The sequence below is a fragment of the Zonotrichia albicollis genome, chromosome 2, assembly GCF_047830755.1.
Source record: "Zonotrichia albicollis isolate bZonAlb1 chromosome 2, bZonAlb1.hap1, whole genome shotgun sequence".
In the NCBI taxonomy this organism is placed as follows: Eukaryota; Metazoa; Chordata; class Aves; order Passeriformes; family Passerellidae; genus Zonotrichia; species Zonotrichia albicollis.
The window spans coordinates 53911733-53926333 of NC_133820.1; the positions used below are offsets into that span (position 1 = coordinate 53911733).

Here is a 14601-nt window from a genome sequence, read left to right on the forward strand (position 1 = left end):
AAATACTGAAACAGTGAGTTTTCCTCTCCAGACTCAGTAAGAATCTGTGAAGGGTTGCCATGTTCCCAGGCAGTTAGAACATGTCTGTTTATGTGTATATGGAATTTTCCAGTGAATGGGGTTAGAGTAAGGGGCTGCACTGTGCATAGGACAAGAGTGTACTCTTTGAAGTGCTTTGCATTGAATTCTGGAAAAGACTAAAAAATTAGCATCCTTGATAGTGAATACATCTAGACGCTTCCTGAACATTATTATATCCTAACGTTTTACTCAGAGATCTGGATTTCAATAGAATAAATAATTGAATTCTATTTATTAGTGTTGGGGTTTTTTATGTCATCACATAATGTAAGAACTCACTATAGTTAATTGTGGCTTCCTCACCCACCATTACAATTTTTAATTCTGTACAGAATCTCTAAGAAGCAAAGCTGTCACTGCCATCTAGTGTCTTCAGAGTAGATTTCTGGAGATTATGTTAAGGAGAAAAATCCATTCTTGTAACTTTGAATCCCTTCTCAAGTTTATCAGCTACTACTAGATCTCATGTAGTTCATGGAAATTCCTACAGTGTTGCCTAATTTCTCACTTTGGAAAGTTTAGATGATTGCTCACTTTTTTTCTCACCTGCGATATATATTTGCATCCTCTAAGTCCTCCCTGTTCAGGATCATGTAACCAATACAGAACACTCCCAGAGGAGAATCTGACAGATTCCTTTTCTTGCCGTATCCTTTCTCTCCCTTCAAATGACCATTCCTAGCAGAGATCAATATGAATATAAAAGACACATTAATCAATAACTGTTCATGTACTAGTCACAGAATCACAGAATCAATCATAGAACTACAGAATCACAAAATCACAGAATATGCTGAGCAGGAAGGGGCACACAAGGATCAAGTCCAACTGCTGGCCCGGCACAGGATACCTCAAGAGTCACACCATGTGCCTGAGAGCATTGTTCAAATGCTCCACAAGCGCTGTCAGGCTGATGCTGTGACCACTTTCTTGAGGAGCCTGGTCCAGTCCCCAGCGACCCTCTGGGTGAAGAACCTTTTCCCTATATCCAACTTAAACCTCCCTGACAAAATTCCCTATTATTAGTTAGGACTATTCTGTCCATTCCTTACTATTAGGTGGATTATGTAGTTCCATATGAAAAAATTTATGTAGTTCGACTGGCAACCTGGTGGGAAGTTATTAGTTGTGCTTGAATTACATTCTGAGGGACAGCTGCTTCAGCCTCCTTGTGGTCCTTTCTCCACTCACATCTCAGGGAAACCAGCCAGTTCAGTCTCTGCCTCTGGAAAAAGAATTATTTCTTCTCAATTCTTGGTGGTCTTGGGTGACATCCCACCTGGTTCTCACCCCTCATCTGTGCAATGCTGTTCTCACGTGTGACAGTGGGTGCCAGGGCACTAGGCACTGCGGAGAGTTTTCCTTTCTGGATGACAGCGGCAACAGGGTCCCTCTGGCTCTGATCTCAGCCTTCCACTTCCACAGCACAAGAAATTTTTTCTGTTTTTTTTTCTCAACAAATGCCAGGAACTGGCATTCTGGTACTTTTCTCAGCTGAGGTAGAGCTAACCACAGAACAGCTCCCATCTCTTGGTGGGGATGCGGACACAGATGATGGAGCCGTGCTTAGATTTGTGCGGAAGGCTGCTTCCAGTCAGCCGAGCAGCTGACAGGAATCTGTCTGTTTGGGCTGGAGAGCAGCTGGATATGATCATGCTGAAGGCTTTTGAAGGTCCAGCTTCCTATGCAGTACCTTTTTTCCCTGACAAATGTACAACGTTAACAGAAATTCACATAGATGTGACATTCACTGTTTCTCCTTGCTTCCCTGTCCACATTTGCATCCCCTTACCCAGCACAGCTCATGCCAGAACTTTGAAACTCATAAAACAGAACTTTGATTTTAGCTTTTCAAGTTTTTCAAAATGAAAACTTCTAAGTTTTTAATTTTGTACAGGTTTTTTCCAATTCTATTTCCATGCATTTCTTTTAAGCATAATAAGGTCTGGAATTCACTAGTTCACAATTTTATGTTCAGAAGAGAGCTCTCAATCTGTTAGGTTATCACCACCAACCATCTATGTCATGAGAGCTACAGAATTAACCATACCTAGCCCACCACTAGGTAAGCCTGGTCATTTATGTCTGTTTAAAGATATTAATTGTTGGTCAGCTTTGCTTGGCAGGCATGGCTGATTGATTGACTTAGGGGTTGTTTTTGAGAGGAAAACCCCAAACAGGACAATGAAGTTTTAATTAATTGCTAATATTTAACATTCAAAATGAGGTGTAACTGTTTTCCCAGTATTTCTTAATAGTTTCTCATTCTTTCTGTAATGATAAGATATAATTCCAACTTAGTCCTTGTTTTGCAGATTTGAGGGGTCTTTCTGATTTTCCCTCTTCTGTCTTTCCTCTTTTCCATGAAATTATTTTTCTTGAAGGGACAAAAAATAAATTTTATTTTTAAACAGAGATTGAAATCTTAATGAATAAAATGCACAGGTTAGGGATCTTGATTTCTTTTTCCCTATAGCTCTGTATTGCTTCTGTGACAGGGAGCATAATAAAGTTTAAGTAATTTCACAACATCAGTTTATTTTTCCAGTTTATTTAATATTATTTTTTAAAATCAAAATAATCACAGTCCCACATAATTTGCATTGATTAAAACAAAACAGAACAAAACATTACAATATACTGAAACAATTAATATAGATATTAAAAGAGTGACCAATATGAAAAAATATATTCTTTTCAATATTCTGCTTCGGATGTTCAGGTTCTCTTCTGGCACAGGCATAACCTCTATAAATATCACTTCAGTCAACACCAGCTGAAAACATCTGGGCTGTGATACCAGATGTAGCATCATGCATGGCTTCTACTTGTGTGATTGTCTTGTAGCTGCTTCCTTCTGGTTTCCCCAGTATCATACAGGTTTGCAGTTTCTCCAGGGAGTACTTTTCCCTTTTCCTGCTTTCCTGTCTTCTTTGGAATGACATCTCACTGCTTCTGTACCTTCTCCTTATTCTAAAGATGACATGGGCATCTGCTTCCAGGGGGACATTCCCATTCAATACAGTCAAATACTTCTGAATTCCCAAACTTCATCATTGCTGCTTAGTGTCACTTGCTCAGAGAGTTACCATACAGCCCTCACTCATTCACTACACATCTGAATTCCCAGTATGCTAAAAGACACTTCAAAAAGGGAAGAAGAATTTGTTCAAAGATACAAAACTCCTGGATTTACCAAGTCTATTTCTTGGGACATGCTAGGAGATCCTTGAAAGGCAGTAGATGTGCTCAGAATACTGGGAATTAGTAGTGTTTATTAAAGTGGGTGATGTATCCAGCATCACTCCAATACTAGACAAACTTTAAATGGTGTAATGCACCTTGAAATGCTAACAATTTCTTCTCTCTTCTCCTATTAAGTTAAATCAATTCCAGACTGACATGCAGCTGAGTAAGTCCATATATACCGTGTACATTTGTTGGTAGGTAGCCTAGTGCTTGTTCATAGAACCTTGCTGTCCTTTGGTAAACCTAAATGCCCACTTTATCAATATTCCCATGTGCTACAAGCTGCTCTGCAGCCTATGACATGGCGCTCAGCTGTAATTAGCACCAAAACAGGGAATTAGTATGCAGGACACGGACAATTCGTTGACTCCAGATGCTATATTCAAACTGCAGTGGTCCATTGAAGAAGTAGAGGTAACCTAAGGAAAAAGAAAGTTAAAAATAATTAACACTAAGAAACTGTGGTGTCATATCAAAATTATCCTTAAAATAGTAATTATCTTGTTTTCATTTTTAATAACTCAAATGCAACATTTTCATATTTAGAATGCTGAGATAAATTTTTAAAGATCCTCATTCCATTTGCTAGAGCTGGATCAGAGTTTTCAAATTACTGATATTCTTTAATCTTGTGTAAAATTCTTATATCATTTGATCAGGAAGACACAGGGCATTTTAATTTTTAATACACTGATTCAGAAACACTCCCTGAAAAGCTGGATAGGAATGGGCTCCAGCTATCACACTACAATACTTCTATACTAAACATATCACTTTAGGTTCTCTAAGCAAGAAGCTCTTTTTTTTGGCCAGAGGATAATTTAGATTGGAAAACTGATTCAGTCAAGAACAGAAGTATTGCCATGAAGAAATTAAAATTACAAATGCACAATTTTCTACAAGACATTAATCTCAAGTTTCAAGGGCAATTAATTGTAGTAAAGTTTCATGATCAGATTATGTACCATTTCTTTCATAGACTGCATCCAATTTATCACCAATTCCTGCAAATTCTTCCTCTATCAGCCTGGGGTAACCTTCGTCCATAACCTCTGCCTCTTCATCATAACTATATTAAAAACAAAAGAAAAAAAAATGTTAAGGGATTTAAACAGCCTGGGAGTCTGGTCTGTGCCCTTTATATGTTTGGAAGTTACCCACATCCAAAGCAAGCCAGCAGACTTTGGGTGCTTTCTGTCTAGGGCAATGGCAAAATGCAGGATGATAAACAGGGCACACCTCCACCAGAAGTGTAATAAACACAAAGAAAATAGAGCTAAATTTTCAGAACTGATCTATAAAGTATGTGTTATATGGAGATTATTGTACCTGGATGCATTGGTACTATGAGCCTATCCTGAGGCTGCTTGGCCCAATGAGAGTGGGAAGGGATGGTAATGTCTTAATTATGCATGAGACCTGGTTGTGAGCCCCACTCGTGGACAGTAAAAAAGAGACACCTAGGGTGGGACAGATTTCTTGTTCACAGCACTGATACTATTTCACAACTCAAGGAGGAAAGATGGGAAATTTGTCTAGCAGGCATGACCACATTTGAAATTCTCCCAGATTAAAGCACTTTGTTCTCATTTCCTTACATTCATTCAGCTTTTAAAATCTGTGCCCCTATTTACAATATGTTGTACACAGCTGTAGCACCAATGAAAACCACAGACTGGATTGGCCAAATGCCTGCTTTGAACCAAATTCCTGATCTTTCCATACATCTGGACAGGTAATGACTAGGGACATCAAAACTGACCTGTCTCCAGCTTACCTCCAATACTTATTTCCAGTAAAAAAGAGAGTCTTGCCGGTGTCTTTAACGTGGACGGCTGCGTCTATTCTTTTCATTTCTTTTGGGAATCCCATTTCATAGATCTTTTTAGGGAAGTCTTCAACTATGTCGTAACCATTCAGAGCCCAGACTTTCTTTCCTGAAAATATAAACAAAGTATGAGTGTGTCTTTTGTAAGCACTCAGTTGTGAGTGAAGAATAAAAGGAGGAAACTGTAATCCCTGTTTTCATACAACAGATTGTTAGGTCACATACTCAGTAGGTATTAGACTATTTGTACTATGATTCTGGGCATCCTAATTAAATTGTACATCTCCCAATTCACTGAAAATTTTATAGATGTGCATATAGAGGTGAAATCATTTGTCTTTCAAGCGAGGAAGGTAGGATGTTTTATTCTTCTATTGTTTACCTCTGTACCACCTGTTGAGCTTGATTAATTATGTGCATTCTTCTGCCAACAACAAAATTGAAAACTCACCTTTAAACATGAACACAAGGTCTTTGATGGGATTTTCATAAGCTGCATCTATTTTATTTGGAAGCTCTGGCCAAAAGGACTTAAGTAACACCAGTTCTGCCTCAACCATCTGAGGGTGCAGTCGCCAGAAAAACCTGGTTCAGAAAAGGAAGATATATTTTATGTTTCTTGTCATATTGTAGAATTGCAGTATCTTTGATGTCCTATAGTTAAAATAAATTACTGGTGAATTAATGGTTATCATATCACAGAATATTGAATAGACTGAGCCCCTCTTATACCTTTCCTTTCCTCACAGTCATCAGCTGCAGACTATTTCTGTTACTCACACAGTGATCACCTCAAACAATAACAAATTTTAAGCCTCTTCATTTATAATAAGAGAGTCACTGCTGTCCCATGTGAAGCTCCTGAATGCAGTACATCTTCACCCAAATAAAAGCAGATTTATGTGTGTTGAAGAAAATCCCATGAATTTAAAAATGTGCACAAAACTGTCAGGCTTCAGCCATATTATCTTCACATCATGTCGCTGGACAGTCAAGTCTGTAGTTGCGTTATGAACCCTGCCCAAAAAGATATAGCATGCAGTTTCTTAAGAGACTATATTGATTTGTGCTCGTTTAAATGTACATTTACCCAAATCTTTAGTAAAAAATGAAATGGTGTTTTTGCTTGCTCGGACTTTATCCAATACCCACCATCCTTGACATGGGAGTGTCTTTACCTGTCCTTGAAGACCAGCATTTCTCCACGAAGTTCTGTTATTGCATCAAGAGATAATTCTACATCACATTTCTCTGGGGTTTTGGGATGTTTTGGGTTGGGATCTTTGTCTCCAGCACCTGCAATGATATCATATGATGTATGACAATGTTAATTTTCTGCCTGTTGGTCATGATATTGAACAGAATGTGGAAGATCTCCCAAGATCATGATGAATAGAACCATAATGGGTAAAAAATTTTTACAGAAAAATCTGTTCTCTCTTCCCTCTAGCCAAATGCGTTCATGAACTTTGCAGTTCAAGTGTGCTACAATGGTGTTAAATAAACTTCCTTTCTTTATACCAAGTTTTGAACGTTTCCAAACACTTTATGCTTTTCATAATGAAACTGGATAGCTCTGTTTCTGCCTTTAGACTCTGTTTTACCTTCCCTTTTCAGGCAGGTCAAAAAGTAGAAGGACTCTGGTCCCCATAACCTACCACTAAAGGAGACTAAGGTCATCAGTGACCAGCTGTGCTCTGCGTTAGTTAATTATTTTTCCCCTTAAACTACTAAATCAAAGCATCTCCTATTCCAGTGAATCATTCTTAATCAGCCATGACAGTTGTTATTTAACATCTGCAGCTCACAGTAACTGCGCCGTGCATCTGCAGCAGGCTAGAGTGATACAGGAGATAAATATTATATATTATGCAGACTTACCATAGAGCTCTTGGATCCCTTGCACATCGTCATCAGGAAGAACAAAACCAGTTTTTCCAGTGTATGTGTAGATTGGGAACATCAAAGCTCCAGGGTCTCTAGAGTGTTCAAGTCCCAGTGAATGACCAAATTCATGGGCAGCAACAAGAAACAAGTTATAGCCTATAACAAACCACAGCAAAAGTAAATGTGCATCTCCTTGCATCACCATACTGCACTTTAACATAGAGGACAATGAATGAGACAACTGAATACATGGAAAAACTCTGCATAATTCAAAAAATCGTAGAAGGGTTTGGGACCTTAAAGACCACCAAGCTCCAAACCCCCTGCCTTGAGCAGGGACACCTTCCACTAGATACAATTGCTTGTCATTTTTGAACTCTGAAGGGTTTTGCATTAATAAGGGCCTAAGAAATCTAGTGTCTCATAGCTTGTGTTCAGCCTAACTCTTACATGACATTGATACTATGCAGGGAGATTTAGATCTCTTGAAATATCTTAGCAACACAGGAAAGCTCTAGGGTAAAGTTTTGGTCCTACTCAAATCAAGAACATTTTATTGTGAATTAATCTACAGTAGAGAGTTCAATATTGCAGAAATTAGCATTAATGCCAGGAGGGTGACCTAATCCAGTGGTGAAAAAAACAGTGTTTTGCTCTATTAAACTCTGTCCTGAATAGGCAAGGTGAAGAATTTTCAAATTAAATGCAAGCAGACAACATGCAGCTGAGGTATGTTTGCTCTAGGCTTCAGTAAGGCAATGCCCATCAGAATTAGCTGCCCTTAGTAAAATGCCAAAATGACAGAATCTTACTTGTGTAATTTTTTTTAATCACTTAATTTAGGAATATTATATCTTAAAATTTATGCTAAGAACATGTTAAAACTCCATTTATGACTGGAGGTTAAACTCAGTGTTCTATGTGTGAATGCTGAAGATAATGATGAACAGTCAACAGACAAAACAAACCATCTACAGATATCAAACAGGGATAAATTTTCCATCTATCACCATTTCAAATAATCTCAGGAACTTCTGTTACCTTTAGAATCGTCTGACCAAACTTCATCATCATCGAAATGAGCATCTCCTCCATAGTCTGGGCCAGGGGGAAAAGCATGTGCCAGTAATCCAGAGGGTCCATCAAAAGGGTAGAAGTCACCATGTTCTATAAAACAAAATTCAAACCAGTTAAATTAATTACTCCATGTTATGTATATAAGAATGCAGTTAACTTCTACAATGAAAACTATTGGTTCTGTGTTACCTTTAGTGCCAAAGGAGATCATGATATCGGCTGTACCACTTCGTATTCTGGTGAAGTTCAGTGGTGTCACATCAGACCAAACTTTAAATGCTTTTCTGAAAGCTCTTTCTACTTCATTACGTCTCAGATCTGAAGTGTAATTCATAATTCTGTCAAACAGATTAACATCTCCAGTTAAATTGTGTGAATTGAAGAAATATGCAATGCACTTTTATCTGACTTTACACCTCTTTAAAAATTTTTGCTTTTGTCATATGATCTTATCACATAACAAGGAGCTTAGCAGCTGCATACAGTATTAAAAAATAAACATTTATGTAATCACTAAAATAATTCAGAGGTATCTGAAATTATCTAACAACTTTCAGTAATTGGTTTTCTATGCACCAGAAGATTTACAAAGTGTCAGATATATTCAGTATTAAGTAAAATAATATCAGTAACTTCAAAATTTTTATGAGACATAAAATATCTCAAGATCCTCACTTCCTGGAGCAGCAAAACATTATCCAAAGTGATTTTTTAAAGCTATAATTGTCCATATTAAAGTAACATTTATCACTAGCTATGGAAAGAAGAGATTTTAGCGATTTCATATTTGGAATCTACTAAACAAACTCAGTCTGTAGCTGTTGAAAGCTCCAGATATATGACCTTGCAGAATTAAAGGAGAAGGATCTACCCTGTGAACTGTCAGCCCTTCATCTCCCAAGGTCAACTTTTCTGAGGTCACGGTACAGGGATTTGTCTGAACAAAGACAGAAATCCACATCTGGGATTTGAAATGGAAGAGCCTGCTCTCACAGCCACACTGCACAGCCTGGTGTGCATCTACACCTCTCTGTCCAGGACAAGACAGAAGCAAACCCCACACCAGGTCCAAACAGAGCTAAGGAGTGACCCAGAGGAGTGCATGATCTGAGCCCCTACCCCTCTTTCATTTGACACCATGGATGTGTCCTGAGTGTCTGTATGGAGCCCAGATCAGGAATTGCTGACTTACAATACACCAGGTTTCCTTTTCCATGACAAATGGAGAAGTGCAATGGAAAAAAAAAAAATAACGTTTACTTCCTTGGGCTGCAAGGTAGACTGGGAACATCTTTCCAGGAGTGGGGCTGTAAGGGTTTTAAATTGCAACATGAATTTAGTCAAACTCAATTGCACCCTTCTCACACCAGCCTTGTGTACTGAGCAACTCACTGGGCAATGCACCTGGAAAGAAGGTAATAACAGTAATAATACTCAAAATACCAGGCATTTACCTGTATGTCAAATTCATTTTTGACCATTTGAGTTTTCTGGGGAAAAAGTTATATTCCCCCACATCTGGCACACCACATCTTGGTTTCTGCATCAGCTCATATGTTTCTTCATCTAGCTTGCCTGTCACCTCCAAGCCAAAAAAAGCTTGCATTTCCCGAAGTTTGGCTGCCACTGTGTTTCCACTCTTCCTCATTATGCCAGCAGGGTTTGTTTGGAGGTCATAGTGAGTCCTGAGATAGCGCTAAGAAGGGGAAAAGGAGTCATAAGCATAATTTCCAAAGAGTTGTAACTGCACAGCTTACTGTTATTGGAACATGCAAATGAATTATTTTATACCATACCTCTGCAAACTGAAGGTCCTTTTCTGTGAATTCATGGCTGTCTTCAAAGGGAATAGGGATTGTCAGGCAAAATGACAAACCCAACAAAAAAAAGAAAACAGCTGCAAGTCCTGATTGCATCATGTTGGATTTCTGAAGTCTGAAGCCCTGATGTTTTAGAGAGCAGCTACCTTTACTTTTATAGTCCCAACCCAGTGAGTCACCACTCAGGGACAAGTTAGAACTTCCTTGTTTCTGGAAGTAAACATGCTTAGATGGCTGGTTTGTTTCTCCTCCCCAGCACTGTGGTTTAGGCATCCGTTCTCCAGCTGAGGGCTCCGAAACCGTATCTTTGTATAAACATGAGGTCTCTGAAAATTGACATAGGCTGCGGGAAGAAATGGGCATAAGCAAACCACACTTGGTGATTATTTTGCAGCAACTTCCACTGGCAATAACTGGCAACAATGCTGCAATAACTTACTGTTCTTTGCTATAAAAATTGTGCTTTTTAACCATTTGATAAACAATAAAAATCCATAACAAGGGTCATTATTTTTAAATCGTTACACTAGAGTAGTGTAATAGTAGTTACACTAGTACAACAGCAATTTTTAGTGAAATAACATTATAGAATATAAAATATGATATTGTTTCTTTGTTTCTGTAAAGAACTATAACTCCATAGCATAAACAAAAATTTTACTTCAGAGATCATTAAAGAGAATTTCTATCTATATTACAGGATACTTTACTGTCTAACATACTCAAAACCAGAAATGTTAAATATCAGGAATAGTTAAGAACATTTCAAAGCATTTTTTGTTAGTAATGAAGCAGGTCATGTAGAGTGACTAATTCACACAATTTATCTTCAAAAAACCTGAATTTCATTTACTTTATGAGAAGATGACAACCATAGATCAATGAGAGAGCTAATACTTTGAGAGAGGCAATCTACCAGCTACAGATAGACAATGGATCTGTGTGTCTAGAATAACTAAAAATGTGATTTTTTTTCTTGTGAGGTGGATAGTAGGATAAATTTGGCATTATGACAGAGATGGTCATTACTATACCTCAAACATAAGGATTATTTCTATCTTCCCAGCATCACCACAATCTCAGCTCTTGCTATAACTTGTATCATATCACCTGCTTACAAGCACAGGTCCAAGGGGAGATGGGGTTTCTGCTGAATTTGCCTTTCTCTTTCATGGATGATTTATTTTGCCTGTATGGAAAACCTCAGGCAGCTTTCTGCTAGATACTGGGACAGGCATCCTGGAATACACTGCCCTGATGTGGATGTTCTCTTGTTGACAAAAACAGGAAAAGGACGAAAATCAGTGAAGCTGAATGTGTAAAAGCTCTATTACTCAAACAGTGATAGCAGTGTGTTTTATGATGACAAACAGCAAAAGCAAATAAAGCTGAGAAGAATTTGTTATGTAGGCTGTTTCTGCCTCTCTGCCCATCTCAGTCACTGCTAAATATGGTCACACCACTTAGGAACAGAAAACATCTGTTAAAGCAGTTTGTATATTCTCCTGTACATTGTCAGACAGCAGCACTGAGAGTTTTACTCAGCAATGGACATAGAGACTGTTAATTAGTTATTCCACCTTTCCACCTTTCCTTCTCCACCTATTCCCTGAAGTGCTTCAGGACAAGCACTGAATCCACACTGCCGGTGCTCTCACTGCACTGGACTCCTTGCTGGTGCAGACTGCCAGACTGTGTCTGTATCCCATTTCCTTCCCTCCAATATTTCTGTATTGATAGTTGCAGCACTGGTTTTATTAATGTTGGGGTACCCAATTAGCAGATAAGCAGTGTTTACAGTGTGTTTTGCTTGCTTTATGTGGAGCTTAGGAGCAGTGGTGCCGCCTCGTCATGCATTTTTTGGCTGTGAGGAACCCTTTCCTGGAGACCATGAAGCTGTGAACATTATTGCTGTCCACAGCACTACCAGACATAGCTTAGAAATCTGTGATTGAAATGAATAGCATAAAACTCCATGGGTAACATTTCAGTGAATTCCAAATTCTCTGAAATTAGGTTCCTTATACATAAAGAAGCACAGTTTTATACCTCCATTTGTGTATACTGCCCCTTACCAAATGTAGTTAAAAGGTTTTTATTCTGTGTCAAGTCCCTATAGAGCTACTCTTTCTCAGCTAGGACATTGGAATCTTTGCTTCTGGAATGAGAGAGATTTCTTAACCAACTGTTACGGCAAAAATGTGATCACCTCGAGGAGAAGGATCCCAAATTATTCCTCCGTGGTTTCAGGTTTACCTTAATAAACATAGGTCAGCTTACTGCCAATTAAAGGTGAAATCAAATATTTGAGTGATATAAATGTAGAACTGAAAAAAAATATTTAGCTCGGCTCAAGAGTAAAATTAAAGAACAGTGTTAGCCTACCCAACAATGCTTCAAGGTGATGTGAAACCCAGGTTTTTAAAATGCTTAAGCTGAAGTCAACAAGCAGTAGTAATTATAATTGTAATTGTCTTGCACGAAGAGAATGATATATTACGCAAGGAAGAACAATTTACTACTTTCTGTGAATTTTTTTTCACAAATGCTCTGAAGTCCTTTGAAGTTTACTGTGAAATATCTTTCAAAAACTTTGCTTTTTGTGCCTCCAGAGAGCTGTCCTGAGGCATTACCAAGGAATATTTTAAAAACTGGGCAAAGTAATTACAGCAAAAACTAGAACAGGCAGCTTTTCTGAACACAACTTCTCTTTGTGTAAGAAAAGATGAGTAAAGCTGGATCTTTACTCATCTTTACAGTAGGACAATGAAATGAAATGAACAAGTGAAGATAGTCCACTGTAGTGAGCAGGTTCTGCGTGTGAGTAGGAAAACATACAAGGAAAAAACAAAAAACGAAACAGAGAGTCTGTAGCTGTTTTGTCACAGGAAGTAAATCAAAATGCTAAACCTGAACCTGGTTTCTGAAAGACTGTGTGCAATGAGCCATGTGAGGGTGTATTATGGCTGAATCATGTTTTCAGAACATTCCGTTAAATCCTTTGGGAGGCCTGGCAATGTAAAAATATAGAATTCAATATGTTTTCTTACACATTTTATTGCTATTTATACTTCATCAGTGGCCACAAGCCTAAACTGAGGCATGGATTTATGTCTTCTGTAGACAAAGTGAAGAAAAAATGGTGAAAGGTCATGCAAGCAAGCAAGTAGAAGGCTCAAAGAAGGTCAGCTTTATTCCCCCTTTTTCTGAAAAAGTCTCACAAATGCAGTGTATGATGGTATTTTTAAGGGTAGATAAAGTCTTGATTGACCTGGGAACTAAGTAGAGACCTCTGAAGATCTTACATTTATATATATATATATATATATAAAATATATAATATATATAATATATATAATATATAATATATATTATATATATAAAAATATATATAAATACAAATATAATATATTATAAATATAATATATTATATAAATATAATATATATACATAAATATAATATATAAATATAAATAATATAATAACATATAAATAATAATATATACATATTTAAAGCCCCACACAAATGAAGTTTTAAAAGGTGGCACTTACAAACAAGAACATCAAAGCCAGCCCTTGTTGGGCATTGCAAGATGTAAAGTCTATGGATCAGGTGATGCCACTGTCTGAGTCAGAAAACAATTTAAAACTATGAAGAGAGGTGTAAATGAAGGTAAAAAGAGTCAGCAGTGGTTCATAGACCTTGTGCTGACCCCAATGCAACTAAGCAAGCCTGGAAAGTTTTATTTTAAAAGCTCTGAAACCCACAAAACTGCTGAATAGTAAGATTTTGACAAGCACTGCAAAATTTCTGCAGTTCTGTCATCTTGTGGGTGTTTAGCTGGACTGATGGTAATTTACACAGGCATGGCAGAGACTGGAATAATCATGATGGTCTTTCCCTCCCAAGGAAAAATGGAAAATGGGGGATGGAAGATGTGTCAAGAAGAAATGAAGTGCCTTAAAGCAGCATTTTGGTACTATTTATTTGAAAACAAGAATTGAGCCAAACATGTGATTTTAACATACCTTTTGCTAACACAAATAATTGAAAGGTGTCCTGTTTTGATTTACAGTCTGTGTTTGGTGCCCAAAATAACAGCATATAGTGAATGTGGTGAATGATCACTGACCCTGAAACAGCAGACACTTCACTTAAGAAAAATAAGCAAAAGTCAATGGTCCCATTTGTTAATGTTTCTTACCTCAAGGCAGTTGTATTTCGAGTGAAACATTCCCAGTGCCTGGGGCTGTGCCATCACATTTAGATGAGCTTCCTCTGGGAAAAATGATGTTATTCTGAGGCCCATTGTGCAGATGGGTAAATGGAGTCTCAGAGTACATGGAAATACTCTGGCTCTGCCTTTCCAGGTGGGACTCTGTCTCTGGGACCTGTGGCAAGAAGGGGAGACCAAGACAACTGATCTGGGATGACTGGGGATGCTACAGCCACCTGACTTCTTTTTATATTAAACAGCAGCATCCCTGTGACATTTGCTGGCAAAAAGATATAATTGGGGTGTTCAGAGACATTCACTATGGTCCAATGCCAGAATCAAGAAACAGATAAACGTGATCCCAAGAGGCAGTGCCTCTTGTACCCTGTAGACTATGTGGAGCAGAGGTGAAAGGCACCAGAGATGGACTGGCTTTTTGTTT

General features: G+C 38.0%; 1 protein-coding gene across 1 annotated transcript; it reads right to left on the minus strand.

Moving 5' to 3' along the window:
• Positions 1-2673: 2673 nt before the first annotated feature.
• LOC102069627 (collagenase 3) lies at positions 2674-10041 on the minus strand. Its single transcript, XM_005482584.2, has 10 exons — positions 9919-10041; positions 9577-9818; positions 8312-8460; positions 8087-8212; positions 7040-7201; positions 6337-6454; positions 5610-5743; positions 5108-5267; positions 4296-4399; positions 2674-3749 (listed from the first exon to the last, which is right to left on the minus strand). Exons 1-10 carry the CDS (start codon positions 10039-10041, stop codon positions 3649-3651), a joined length of 1419 nt encoding a protein of 472 aa, XP_005482641.2. The 3' UTR covers positions 2674-3648.
• Between the last annotated feature and the right edge of the window lie 4560 nt (positions 10042-14601).

Bases quoted from the DNA above. Each gene is read 5' to 3' on its own strand.
- LOC102069627 (XM_005482584.2), bottom strand. From the start codon at position 10,041: ATGATGCAATCAGGACTTGCAGCTGTTTTCTTTTTTTTGTTGGGTTTG. The intron at 7,202-8,086 runs GTAACAGAAGTT...GGTTTGTTATAG, and splicing joins TTGGTCAGACGATTCTAAAG to GCTATAACTTGTTTCTTGTT. The intron at 3,750-4,295 runs GTACATAATCTG...CTTTTTCCTTAG, and splicing joins TGCAGTCTATGAAAGAAATG to GTTACCTCTACTTCTTCAAT.